At 54.2% G+C, this 14,010-nt stretch overlaps 1 protein-coding gene across 1 annotated transcript in view; it reads right to left on the bottom strand.

The window, feature by feature from the left end:
- The window catches only part of JPH2 (junctophilin 2), a 31,618-nt gene extending 18,210 nt beyond the window's left edge, over positions 1-13,408 (bottom strand). The window contains exons 1-2 of the mRNA XM_071446825.1: positions 12,719-13,408; positions 4,795-5,578 (exon numbers count right to left, since the gene is read on the bottom strand). Coding sequence (XP_071302926.1) covers positions 4,795-5,578; positions 12,719-13,097 — 1,163 coding nt within the window. The 5' untranslated portion in view covers positions 13,098-13,408. The remainder of the gene's footprint in view (positions 1-4,794; positions 5,579-12,718) is intronic.
- Between the last annotated feature and the right edge of the window lie 602 nt (positions 13,409-14,010).

The raw sequence follows: 14,010 nt of genomic DNA, 5'->3' as shown, positions 1-14,010 counted from the left end.
GCACATTTTTAAAAAATCTTTTTGCTTTTTTATAGCAAACTGCAAGTCTGATTCAACACACCTAAAATCCCAGGTCTGAAATCTGGCCTCAGGGGAAGCTGAGCTGTGCTGTCAGCCCCAGGAGCACCAAGGCCACTGTGCCCACCAGCCCAGCACTGCACTGGACACACAGCACTCCCCACCAAAGAGGTGTCTGGGGAAGATATCCCTTTGGTTGCCCACTTCCCCCACCAGCAGCCTAAACCCCTGAGAGCAGTGGGGACAAGAGCAGAGCTGTGCCAAATAAAGCACCCCCGAGTGGGAGCGCACAGCCCAGCCCCAGCGGCGTGGGCTGCCCCAGCCCCAGCTCTCAGCTGTCACACTCAGGCCACGCTGATAAAGCCCTGCTCTGCCTGCCCTTATTTAGTCAGGAGCCTGTGCTGACTGCAGCGATTTTGGGACGTCATTTGCACCACGTTCCCCAAGGAGACGCTCGCTCTGCCCGGCCACGCAGCCTGGAAATGCTGAGCGCAGGGAGACAGCCCTGCTGGGAGTGCAGCCAGGCACAAGAGCCTTGGAAAGTGATACAGGAGCTGCCAAGGGCTCTTGTTGTTTGGAGGGAGAGCTAAGATGTGTCCCAAAGTCATGGGTATGGATAGAAAACCATCTTAGGCTTCAAAACCAGGCAACAGCTCACACTGAGCCATGCCCATGTGCTGGCGGGGAAGCCACATCAATGTAAAGTTGTGCTTCCACACAGCCCAGGCTCACCCTAACGAGCAAACCCCACTGAATCAGGAATTGATGCCCCACACTTCAGAACAGAATATAGAAATTCCTACAGATATCTACTGATATTACATTAAAACAAAAATAAATCCAAAACGTATTCACTCGTAGTTGTACTCTCCAGGTATAAACCACACAGGGGCTACAGGGCCAGCACTTGAGTACAAACTGGTGAAGCACAGCAGCCATTGCAGCCTCGAATATCTTGCTTTCCTACTATCCCATGACATCCAGCAGATGTATCTGAGGTGTTCCTGCCAGGACATGCACTCTTCAAAGGATCTCAGAGCTTGGCCAGACCCGTGCCTTGCAGGACACATGGCCAAGTCCCTCCATTGATTTTGGTCCAAGTCACTGGGAAGCACAAGCATGTGCAGAAGCAGACCACGTCAGATACTGCTGCAATGGGACAGAGGTGGGATTTGCAGTATTTACACTCATTTTGTCCTTAAAAAGCACCAGAAAGAAGGAAAGCCCCTGTAAAAGCTGCCCAGCTACTGAGCACAAAGGTTTCAAAAAATCAAAGGTTTCCCCTGCAGACAGTCCTGCCCTTCCTCTTACTTTATTTTATTTATTTTTATTTTAATCTGTTCTGAAGAGATGAAAGCCAACTATTTCCATGCTTCTTTTCCCTGTAATCTGTGGACCATCCTCCCCACTTGACAGGCAAACACACATTGCTCCCCAGGCACAAGGAGCATCAAGTACCCAGGGTACAGAGCACCCTATTCTGTACCAGCCCATGTGCCCAGAAAGCTGCAGGGCAGCTGTTTCACACCTCAGCACAGCTTTGAACCAGCTCACTCATGGCCTGGTGGCAGCTGTCCCCTCCTCACAGTCCTCCAGCCAGTTTGTCTACTTCATCTCCTGGGAGGTGAAGCCCCAGCTGTGATCCCAGGCTCTCCCTGTGCTTCCCATCCACCCCAAATTATTTTCAAAGGAGTTCCCAGTCAGGATGGAGTGGGGGAAAGGGAAGGGTGTGACACAGCAGGTGCCCTCACCTGGTACTGCAGGAACAGCCAGGCCCCAGCTCTGGTAGGAATCCCTTGGGATGACAGCAGGACAAATCCTGCAGCACCAGCAGTGCAGGGCAGGGCTAATGAACCCTCATGGTGTGTGTTAGGTGTGTTAACCCCACATCCATCCCTGGCTACCCCTGGGCAGGAGTAAAGCCTTGCCTGCCAGAGAGGCTGCATTCCACGATGACTTTTCTCCTGAGTGAGAATTCACACTCCAGCTTCCATCAACTCCATCCCTCCAGCTGATCCCCAGAGCTGCTGAGGAGCATGCCCAGGGTTTATACCCAACATCTGAGCAGCACCAATGGGCTGTGCATGGGGTGAAGCTGGCTGACCTGGATGGGCTGCTCTCTGATGGAAACCATGCCAAATGATTTCCACTGAAATAATGAAAAACAGAGCTATTCTCTCAGCTGACAGTGAGATGATGTCCTCAGCTTCTTGCACAACTGGGAGAGCAGCTGGATTGCCAACCCAGGAGGATTCAGGAGGGAGCTGAGGAGGCCAGGGGAGCACTGAGAGGGCAGCAGAGGCTGCAGGACAGGCAGTAGCTGGCACTGCCCATGGCCCTGGCTGGAACACTCCTGTTTCACTGGGACAGGAGCTGTGAAGCAGCCTGGTGCCTGCAGAGCACCCTTGGAGCAGGGGAGCTTTGGTGACTGCACTGACCATTGTCCCTGGCTGTCACTGCTCCCCTGCCCAAAGCTCCAGGCAGGGCACCCCCCAGTGCTGCTGCCAGCCCCCAGCCATGCACCCCAGGGCTCAGCACGTGCCTGGGATTCCTGCGGTGCAACTGGCCCAGGCAGCTTCCAGTGCTTGGGCTTGTTTTCCTCGGAATTTCTATCCCTAAAGAGCCTTTTATGGTGCAAAAGGGAGAAATCTGACCTTCCCCTGGCATTTCACCCCTAGACAGCAGGAGGCTGGATGCTACAGCAGTTTAGTTCTGCAAGGGGCTCCCCCGAGTGCCACAAGCAAATGAAATTCAAACATCCATGTACAACAGCACAGGTGTGCAGAGGTAGCTGGGAATTCACACAGCCCACCTGCTGTGTCCTGATAATTAGTGCCTAGTAATAAATAAAATGTCATATCCCCAGGAAAGGATGGGTGTAGCCTCAAAGGCATTTTTTTGGGTAAGGGACACACTGCCATCTGAGGAGAAATGCAAATGCCCCATCTAGAAAGCTCCACCTCACAGTTATGAGCCCAGGCAATGCTAATGATAGTGCAGACCTTCTATAAACTGTAATAATCCATTTTCACAATCTGTCTGCAATTATTCTGCCCTGGGTGTGGAAATTGAGGCAAGGTTCAAGGCCAAAGCAAAAGTTGTGGCAGAGCTGGGGTTTAAACTAAGGATTTTCTCCAGGAAAAATGATGTAGATCTACTCTCTACCCCAAATCTTCGGTGAAAGGAGAAGGGAGGAGAGCAGCAGTTGGATTTACAGGTAGAGAGAGCAGCTCTGCCCTGAGCAAGATACACCAGGAATAAACACGGATGGCAATGCTGAGTTACAGTTTACAGGACAGGCAGGCTGAACTCCCCTCTCCTCAGCTGGAAGCTGTGCTGCAGCAACAGGACTGGGGTTCCACACTGCCAGCCAGCACAACAATCCCTTCCCTGCCCAGCAGCCACACTACTGCAGGGTCTGCTGGCTGAGGGCTCCCTGGAGGAAACCAGCTTCCTTCCATGTCTTATTTCCTCCAGCTCCAAGGTTTCCTTAATAGGAAATTATTCCCTGGCTGCACTGGGGAGGGATGCAGTCCCTGGCCAGGGCAGCGGGCGCATTCCAGCCCCTGATTGAAAACACTGCAGAGCCGCTTTTGATCCAAAGTGTAAATAGTGTATAATAAAAAGAGGTTTGTGTAAACCAGCCAAGCTCTTGGGGAGCAGTGTTTGCAGCTCCAGCCTCCTTATTCACACCACAGCCACACGCTTTTCCCGGGCACGGCAAAGCTAGTGTTGGGCTGAGCCTGCCCTGCCAGAAGGATCCAGGGCCCCACACCACCCCAGCCTGTTATTTTTATCCTAGCTGGCCCTGCATGGAGCTTCACTTGCAATCCTGCTGGGTTTTCTCCACCAGTCCCTGAAGCAACTGGGTTTTGATTTTAAAAAAAAAATCAATTGTGCTCCCGCAAAAGTTTGGAGAAGAAATGTCTGCCAGGAGAGTAAAGTAGGGGTTTCTCCAAGGAGTGAAATGGGGTTTGGGAATAGGTGTCCTCCTTGCTTATTTCCCTCCTCTGGTTGATAATGAAGTAACTGATAATTAAACAGGAATTAAAAGGAGTGAGACAGGACAGCCATGGAGTCACAGCCACTGCCCAGCAGCTGAGCAAAGCCTGTGCAGGCTGAGGTTTTCATGGTGAGGTCAGGTGAAACCTCAAGCACTGTTACAACCACATTTCCCCAAGGAAGAGGAAAGGAGCAAAGGCTCCCAGATCTCTGTTCTCTGCCAGGTCAGCTCTGAGACTGGCAGGAATGCTGCAGAAGGAGTGTGCTGCCAACACAGCTCGGACACAGGCAGGGATGTGAGCTGGAGGAGGAGAATTTCCCGTGCCCTTTCCAGGCAGACCCTGAAGCCACTCTTATTTCTTCTCTCTTTCACGGAGCAATTACACTCAGCTGCTAAAACTGACAACCCTCATGCATCCCACAAACTTCCCCCAGAGCCACCACACTGGGGCTCCAGGGCCAAGCTGTGTTCTGCTGCAGCCCCAGTTTGTCTGGCTGCTCATGAGCCTGTTGCATTTGTCACCATCAAACCCTCTGTTTCTCAGGCTGCCCCATCAATGCCCAGTGGTTCTGACAGCAGCATCAAGGAGCAGCCTGGATGCTCCCCACCTTGCTGAGTGCCAGTGCTGGTAACAATCCCTGCTGTCCAGCACCTCCCCTCTGGACCAGGGCTGCAGGGGGACAGGAGAGGGGATGAGAAAAAGAACAACTCCCGAACACATGGGATGGGACCATCCCCACAGGAACCTGCGTGCTGGAGCTCCAAGCACCCACCTGGATGCCGCAATCTCCGACTTCTGCCGGGCAATGGCTGCAGCTCTCTGAGCCCCCTCCACACTCCTGTCCACCTTCTGCCGGATCTTGGTGCTCTTGAGGGGTATCACCCGCTTCTTCATGCCCTTGACCAGGACATTGTGGCGGTACTTGCCCTCCTCCTTCTTGCCATCAGGCAGCGTGGTGCAGCCGTAGCCGTGCCGCAGGTTGTCCAGCCACTCGCCCTCGTACTTGAGCCCGCTGGAGCGCTCGCTGACGCCGAAGCCGGCGCGTTTGTCGTTCTTCCACTCGCCCATGTAGGTCTCCGTGGTGGTGGCGTCGATGTCGGACTCGAAGGGGGTGTACTCCTCGCCCTCGGCGCCCTCGCCCAGGCTGACGGTGGAGGTGGCATCGCTGGCGGCCGAGCTGATGCCGCTCTCGCTCTTGAGGAAGCTGACGCGGCTCTTCTGGCTGGCCAGGGATGACTTGGACTCGGACTTCTTCAGCTTGCCCAGCAAGGAGCCCCTGCGGAAGAGCCCGCCTTTCTTGGCCTTGGCGGCCTCGGCGTCCGCGTAGAGGCTGAGGGCGAAGCCGCCGCGGGTGATGGTGGGCGAGAGGGGCAGGCTCTCGGCGTTGGCGGCGGGCGAGTCCTGCTGGGGCAGGGTGCCGTTGCTGTGCTCGCTGCGCAGGGAGGACAGCGAGGTGCGCAGCGGCGAGCGCACCACGGAGGCCATGCCGTAGGGCACGCTCTGGCGCACGCCGTAGCCGTGCCGCATGCCGTTGGTGAACTGGCCCTGGTACGTGCCTGAGGGAGACAAGACAGCGTGAGAAAGCGCCTCGGGCCTGGCACGGCCGAGGGAGATGAGACGTGGGGCTGTGCTGAGCCCGGCTCCGCTGAAGCTCACCCACATGCAAAGCATCAGTGCCCAGGGAGCAGAGGACAGCAGCGCAAGAGGCTCTGCTGGCAGGTGGCAGCTGGTTGTACAGGGACTTTGCAGATCCACTTACTGTACGGGATCTGGATTTTCATCCAGAGAAGGGAGCAGGAGGCAGCCCCCAGGGGTGGAGTTTGGGCTGTGCAGAGGGTGGCAGCAGCCCCAGTGGGCATGTGAGCTGCACTGGCACATCTGCCCTTGGCTTAGTGACAGTCCCTTTCGGCCTGTTCTGCAGGCTGTCCCTTGCAGGCTGCCAGGACCACCTCTAGACCCCTGAGTCAGGATCCCACATGTCCACTGACTGCCCTGGTGCCTGAAGCCACATCTCCTTGGTGCTGACTTATGGCTTCTCTGAGTTCCCAAGATCAAGGCTTGTGCCACACTGCACAAAGCAAGAGATGGGCAAAAAAGGGAGGAGAGAAGCAGCTCTGTGTAGGGTTCCTTCAGCTCTACCCCAGAAAGCACCACCCCACCCCATTCCTTCAGACCCAGCTCGAGTGGGCAGATGGTGTCATATGATGGGAGACACAGAAAGGATTGTGTTCACCATGGCCAGGGCTGCACCTTGGGTACAGGACCCAAGGTGGTCCTTGAAGGACTGGGACACTGCTCCTTTCCAGATGCCTTGATCCCAAAGGTGAGCACATTTGCAGGCTCCAGCAGAGTGGAGACCCCCACTCTGACTTTTCTCACTAGAATGTCAAGAGACTTAAATTAGCTGCATCAGAGGCCCCACAAAAAGAACTCCTGGGAAGGGCAGGGGGCTGGTGGGGCAGCCTTCACCCACAGCACCCACCATGCCAGCACAGGGAAGGTCAGAGCACCCCTGAGCCCAGTGGATTGGGGTGGGATGGGATGGGATGGGATGGGATGGGATGGGATGGGATATCTTCCCAGACTGGCTCTCATCAGTCTATAGATGCAGTTGCCTCAGAAACCAGCAAACCACCCAAAACAAAGGCAACATTCCACTCTGCTCCTCGCATTACAGGACCTGGAATGGGCCACCCTAGAGCAGCACCCTGTGGAACAGAGGCTGCCAGCAGCTCCCTCATCCTGGGGCACAGGCAGAGAGTGATGGGGCAGCACAAACACCTTTGGAAAGGCCACTCTACTCTCCCAGGTGCTGCTTCATGTCAGCGAAGGGTCAGCTGTGCTGGGGGTATTTTCACAGCTATCTGTCCTAAACCTGGTTTGCAAAAAGCAGTGACCCACCAGAACACACATGATTTTGGGAGAGCAGGCACTCCCACAGTCCTGGGGAGGCTCAGCCAGGGTTGGGCTGAGATGGAAGGGGGTGACCCATCTTCCAGGCATTAATCTCCCCCCTCAGACACTATTACTGAGCCCAGGGATGACCCTGCTCCCCAAGGAGCAAATCCAGTTCCTTCTTTGGCGATCGTGGGAGTGCATATTTTACAGTCTCCCAGGCCACTTCTGCAGCATAATCTCTCCTCCCAAGCTTCAGGTTTCGTTGAAATCCTCTTTGGACCTGCCTGTGGAGTGTTAACTTACAGTGCTGAGGGCCAGGAAAGACAAGAAGTGCCCGAGTGAGCAGCAGCTGCTGCCCTGGGTGAGCTGCCCCCAGCCAGCCCCTGCCCACCCTGTGACACGGGGGATTATGGGGTTCCTGTAAACAGTTGGGGTTCCTGTAAACCCCTACAAAAATGTAGGGGCTCAGGTAGTACATGGCATTTGCAGGCTGCAGCCAGCCATGGGGAGCCATCTGCCAGAGCAAGGGGCCATTTTCCATTTTCTTGGATGAGTTTGAAGCTCTTCTAGGGAAAAATAAGCATGGGTTTGGGCATGAGTCAGGAGTCAAGGACCATCACTGAAGATCCCAGGCATCTGGGCATGTTCCTCACCATGCTCCCAAATCCCTCTCCATAAAATGGTGGTGAACCTTCCTAGTGCAAGCTGAAGTTATAGAGACCCCACAGTGCCCCCATGTCCCTCCCTGGTGAGGTCAGTGCTCCACCCCAGTGGCCCAGCCAGCGAGCAGGGCTGACACACGATCAGGGTGACATTGGAGACCTTCTCCTAGGATGGGAACAACTTCACACGTATCAGGCTGCAGCTGGTAATGCCTCCATGTTAATTCCCTGGAAAAGAAACTCTGGAAAATCTTGCAGGTTAAGGGGGTTCACTCACTCCTCAGGGGTCAGGTCAGAGCAGCTGCTGCCCTCCAGCAAATCCCCCTCTGTCCCCCTCAACAGCACCAGAGCCAGCTGGGTGGGAAAGCCACGCGGCACAATGGGTCTCCAGGGAGCAGGGATGGAGTGCCACCCTCAGTGAAGGGTTCAGCTCTGCAGGCTGCTCTCTGCTCCCTGATTTCAGCCTGTACAGCACCAACACTGCCCCTGTGACCAGAGCTGCCAAGCCTGCCCGGATGAACGCAGGGCACTGACACAGCGCTGCCCAGCCAAGGCAGGGGCGAGCGGGCACTGCCATGTCCCTGTCATGCTGCCATTCCCTGCCCAGCTGAGGCTCTGTGCCAGGGCAGGGCCATAAAGCAGCCCTGGAGAGGAGCCAGAGGCCGTAGGGAGCGGCTGCAGGCGCCGGGCCGTGCGTCAGGGCACGCAGGGTGTGAGCACAGCCAAGCCCTGCCGCGCCAACACGGCCCAGCGCAGGCACCTCGCTGAACACGGGGCGCTGCAAAATGCCCCTGCAGCAGGGCTGCACCTCCCCAGGCCACCACCACACCCCAAACCCAACACTGCCCAGGCAAGGGGGCAGCACACAGAGCTGTCAGCCAGCCTGCCACCAGCTCATGCATGTCTGAGGTTCTGTAAAAATAATTAAAATGCAATGGATGTGGAACAAATAAATCTCTGTTTAGGATAAAGGAGCTCACTTCCCTGCCTCCCAGCCCTAGTGATTCATCAGGGCAGTGGGACAGACACCTCATCTAATCAGGGTGTGATTAGTGGGGGACAGAGCCCCAAACATGCTTTGTTGGCCGCATTTTTATTTGTCCTGATACAAAAACCACTGGCTCCTCTGCAACCCCCAGGAATACAATTCATCACCTCTGCACAGCCCCAGCCAAAAGCAGGTGATGCTGCCTGGGTAACTTCATAGGTTGGGAAGGATTAAATTCTGGGATCAATAGAAATTACATCCCTGCAGCCTTCACCCCCAAACACTGCCAAGGGGTGGGAGCAGCCCCTGCTTCACCCCAGCAGCAGGATGGGACAGTGCACAGGGACAGTGCACACTGCATCCAATGCAAAAGCTGCAGCTCCCAGTGCCCTCCAGCCCAGCAGCAACATCCCATCACCAGCAGTGACACACTTCCCCTTCCCAGCCTGTCTCAAGGCTCCCATATAATTAGTGATGAATGTAAATAATACAAACAACCATGTAAATAATGCAAACAGCTCAAATCGCTTCCCTGCCCTACAGTCCCCTGCTGTCACCCAGATACTGCGATGACAGGCAGGGTGGAACTCAGTGTCAGTGGCCAGGGACATTTAAATGATGCACAGCACCATGTGCAGGACAGGCCAGCAAAAACAGACTGCTGCCTTTTGGTGCCAGCAGTAGTGTCTGATGGGTTGTGCTGGAGAAGAAAAGCAAAGAAAACCACATAGAGGGGTAAAAAAATTCATATATATATATATATATATAAATAGATTAATAACAATAAATAATATATTATATAATTAATATATAATTCCTATATTAATTAATTAATATGACTATATTAATTCATGGGTCACACTCAGCCAGGCAGGAGCTTTGCTACAGAGGCAGCAGACAAAAGCCAGCACTGTGGTGGCTCTCCCAGGCCCCTTTCCTCCTTTCCCAGCCACAATCCCATGGATGCTCCTTCTGTCCTGGTCCAGGCCCCTTTCCACTGCACTTGCCCTGCCACAGGGAAGAGTTGTGCTGCTGCCTATCACTCATTTCATCTCCCCAGTAATGCGCTACTGCATTTCTTTTCTCCTCTTCTGTGGTCTTGCAATCACTGACTGGTCTAATTGTTCCCTCATGGTTAATTGACACCACTGTTTTCCTTAGCACCCTAGAGAACAAATTGCAGTATCAGAAATAAGTTGGTTTTAGGCTGTACTGATTACAAGTGATGTTTTTTCCCCTCCAAACATATAAGCAGTTATTTGTACAGCAAAGACAGGCTTTGGGTTGGACCATGGGTATGCAGCATGATTCAGTGAGCAGTTTTTCTGCAGTAAGACTTGACTCAGGGTTTTGACTCACAGTCAAATGCACAAAAGCATCCAAAAAATGAGGTCTTCCTCACAGCATGGACAAAACTCACTGGGCAAAGCCAAATAACTACATGTTTACTCATAGCTTATGTTGCAGAACAATGAGTTCCTTTATGCTGTGCCTTCCACAGCCCCACTCACTGCTTCAGCCAGAGCATTCTGCCCCTCTAAAGGGCTCTGAGCTCTCCCCTGGTGACAGCAGCACACAGAATATATCCAGCTTGGATACACAAAGAGATGTATCAGAATGTCACTGCATCTGCACAGCCACACCAGCAGCTCTGAACCCCTTGGCTGATTTCAATCTCTTTAAAGCCATCAGTCTCCCATAGCACCCACAAAAATGGGCTTTTGGTAGTGGGGAGAAAAGCAAATAACTCACACAGTGCCTGGGCTAAACTGTACCATGACCCTGGTTCTTATTAGACATCAAAAATCTACATGGGATTTCAGAAAGTTTCACTCCAGATTTGGGCTTTTTTTTTTAAATCTTGGCCAGACACAAGATTCAGACACAGACAGCCCTATATCTTAAGTGTATTTTGAAATGTAAATTTTTATGTATGTCTATATATGTATGTATATATAAAAAGTTAAGGTTCTATTTTAAAACATCAGAATCAGCTACATTTCCCTGAAATCTGCAGACAGTCCAACCATGACCTAAAGTTTCTGACGACCTGGCAAGGGCTGCACATTCCCAGAGCCCTTTTCCTCATGTGGCTGGCTTCCAAGGGGCTTGGGAATCGTGTCCCCTACTCCAGGGACAGCAGATATCCAAAGCCTTTCCAGATGTTTATCTTGGCAACCTCAAATTCGAACATGAACAGGTCCCATTAGCAGTCTGGCCACATCTGGATCTTGCAGGTGGTTGCTGTGTGCAGGTGAGGAGACAAATCAGGAAAAGGTCTTGCAGGTCAGGGGGACCATTCCACTCCTGTCCTTCAGATGTGATGCTGGATGGTGATCCCTGGCTTTGACTGCAGATTTCTCCATGTTGCTGTGCCATCAGAGAAGCTCTTGTTGAATGAACAGCTCAGATCAGCTAGGGTGTGATGACCCAGCACATGGAGCAGCCACTGGGCACCCCAGCACACCCCTCATGGGGCTGAGCTCAGTGCCTTGGCAGGGCACATCTCCACGGATCAGGGCTGAACTGCCAGCCTCCAGTGGCACCAGGGATCAAGCAGCTGGCACGTTCTTGGGTGAGGGACAACACCCCGGGGAGCACTGTGCTGACAGAAGCAGGATATCCTATATCCCTGCAGGAGACAGCACTGGCTCATCTCTCCCTCTCTTCTGTCCCATATCTAATCAAACCCCTATGTCAAGTCTTACCACTCAAAATTCTCCCCCAGAACATTAACTGGAATTCCAGTAGCCCTTCACCCTTACAAGGATTTGCATTTTAGGAAGCAACTGTGCAAATTCACAGGAGACCTTGACATCTCCAGAATGAAATTCCCAATGGTAGCTGCTGCTGACAGTTACCTGATTGCTGCTCTTTACTCATCAGAGCACACCTCCCATGTCACCTACTCCTCTTATGGCCTCATGTGAAGGTTCTGTGCACACAACCTGCACCCATTAAACCATTCCATGGCCACAATACAGACGGGGGAAAAAATTTAAGGAGCTTGAGGGATGTGTCAGTTCGTGTCTGTACCTACAACATCCAAGGGCACAAGGAAAATGGGTCAATTTCAAGACTGTATTCTCAATCTTAAAGTCAGCCACAAACCCACACAACTCATGGAGAAATATTTACGAAAAACATATCTCTGAAAGCCAGTCTTGAATTAGTCCATTTTTCTAATATCTATAAATGTGAAGCTTCTCATTCTGAGGATTTATATTAATTTTGCTTTATAAACGAACTCCAGTGCCTGTCCTAGATAAATATAGATGCAATTTTGATCCATGATTTGAAGGGTATTTCTTTCAAATCACCCTCTCTATTTAGCTATCCTAAATGTGGCAGCCCGGAACATTACAGTGCTGAAGCGCTACTAAATTACTTGCACAGAAATTCTTGCAATGTTTCTAACCCCAGAATTGCCACTAATGCAAGAACACAATTAGACTGAGCATTTACAGAGCACAACAAATATCTGACTACATAGTGTAGCTGTATAGTAGCGGAGGTTGAAACCTCCCAAATAACCAAAGGGATTTTGGGGAATATGTGTGGCTACATATTCCAAACAGCTTAGACAGACTCAATCAAAACTCTTTGGCAAAGCAGATGTGCAGGCAGCCCGTCAGAGGCATGCAGGCAGTGTTGATGCATAGGGAAGGCGTGCTGGGATGCTGTGGGTGGCTCATATCCGACAGGAGAATATTCACAACTCGCTGCCGTGCTGCACCAGCTGGGGATTTCTGGGTTGGTTCAGCCAGAAGCTGCAATAACCAGTCCCTGTGGAACCAGGAGTCAAAGACTACACACAATCAAGTTGGTTGGTGCTAACTGCCTAAACAGACACTTAAGGGCAGCCTGGGGCAATGCTCCTGCTGCTCCTCCCTCACGTCCACTGAGAGTGAGCTGCGCATTCTGTGCCCAACTGGGAAAACTGGGGCACGCACACATGGATGAGATGGCTGCAGCCCAAGCTCCCCTTCTTGACTGAAGCACCCCAATGGCTCATTGTAGGACACTGTGTCTGTCTAGTGGGAACAGGACCAGGTGAGCCCTTCATCAGCCAAGATGCAACCTCTGTTGTCACGGGCTGGGTGTGACACTGTTCATCCCCCTCCCATTCCCTCTGGAGCCACCCTTACCTCCGTCAGCGTAGGTCTCGGTGCCGTAGCCATCCTGCAGGCCATTGTTCCATGTACCCTCGTACTTGGCTCCGCTGCTCATGCTCTGCCTGGCGCCGTACCGTCCCTTAAAGCCATGGGTCCACTCTCCTCTGTAAACCCACCGTCCTTTGGTCTCGATTCCCAGCCCGTGCCTCTTGCCTTGGGACCAGTAGCCTTCGTAGGTGTTGCCGCTGGGCCACGTGTATATGCCCACCACCTCGAAGCCGTAGTTCCAGGAGCCCGAGTACTCGCCCTGGCCCTTGGGGCCGGTGCAGATGCCGTGCCCGTGGGCTTTGCCCCCCTCCCAGCCCCCGCAATAGGCGCCTCCATCATCGAAATCAAACCTGCCGCCGCTCATGGTGCCCTCCGGTGCCCCTCAGCCGGGCAGCGTTCCCAGGGGCAGCGCTCCGGGGCTCCCGCATCCCCGGAGGGAACGGGCTGGGCGCCGAGAGCGGCCGCTCCTGCCTCGCCTGGCCCGGCCGAGGGGCTGGGGCACGGGAGGAGAGAGAAATTGGACGAGAGGGAGGGGAGAAGGGCGGGCCGAGCTCCAGCCCCCCCGTAGGGGCAGCCGCTCCGCGCCGCTACCTGCCCCGCGGGCACGGGCATGGGCTGCCCGGGGAGCCGCCCCGCGGCAGGGGCAGGGATGGGGGTCCCGATCCCCGCGGCAGAGGCAGGGATGGGGGTCCCGAGCCCCGCGGCGGAGAAGGATGGGGGTCCCGAGCCCGCCGCTCTCCCCCGCCCGGCCGCCGCCGCCCCGTCCCGTCCCGCTCTCCTCCCCCGCCGGGAGAAAGGTCAGCGCTGCCCTAACAAGGCCATCGGATCCCAGGAGCTGCTCCCAAAAATAACCCCCCTGGAGCCCGGCCCCCGCCTCGGGGCCCTTTTATGAAGGAGGGGAGAGACACATCCCACCCCCCCCGCCGTCCCCCGCCCCGGGCAGGGATCCAGGCGGAGAAGAGGCTGGGAAAGTAAATGTCTGCTTAAAATAGAGCCTGGGAAGGGGCCGCCGCTCCCCCGGGCCGGCAGCCGCTGTCCCGCTCCGCCGCAGCCCCGCGGGATGCGGGGCCGGAGCACCCGGGCCGGGTCACTCGCACCGTGTGTAACTGGGCAGAGGTGGAACAGGCAGTGAGAGCACAGCCGCCACCGAGTGCAGCCAACACTCACTCAGCCCCTCTGCTACTCCCAAAGAGACCTTCCAGAGCTGCTTCGGGGCAGTGAAAGAAGTTCAGCAGTAGTCATTTACCCCTCTGTCCCAAACAACAAAATCCCCAAAT

Source organism: Agelaius tricolor, unplaced genomic scaffold, assembly GCF_023055355.1.
Source record: "Agelaius tricolor isolate 1412-34295 unplaced genomic scaffold, bAgeTri1.0.p SCAF_23, whole genome shotgun sequence".
Classification (NCBI taxonomy): Eukaryota; Metazoa; Chordata; class Aves; order Passeriformes; family Icteridae; genus Agelaius; species Agelaius tricolor.
Note: the sequence above shows the minus strand (reverse complement) of the source record. Positions and strands in the feature narration are given on the sequence as shown.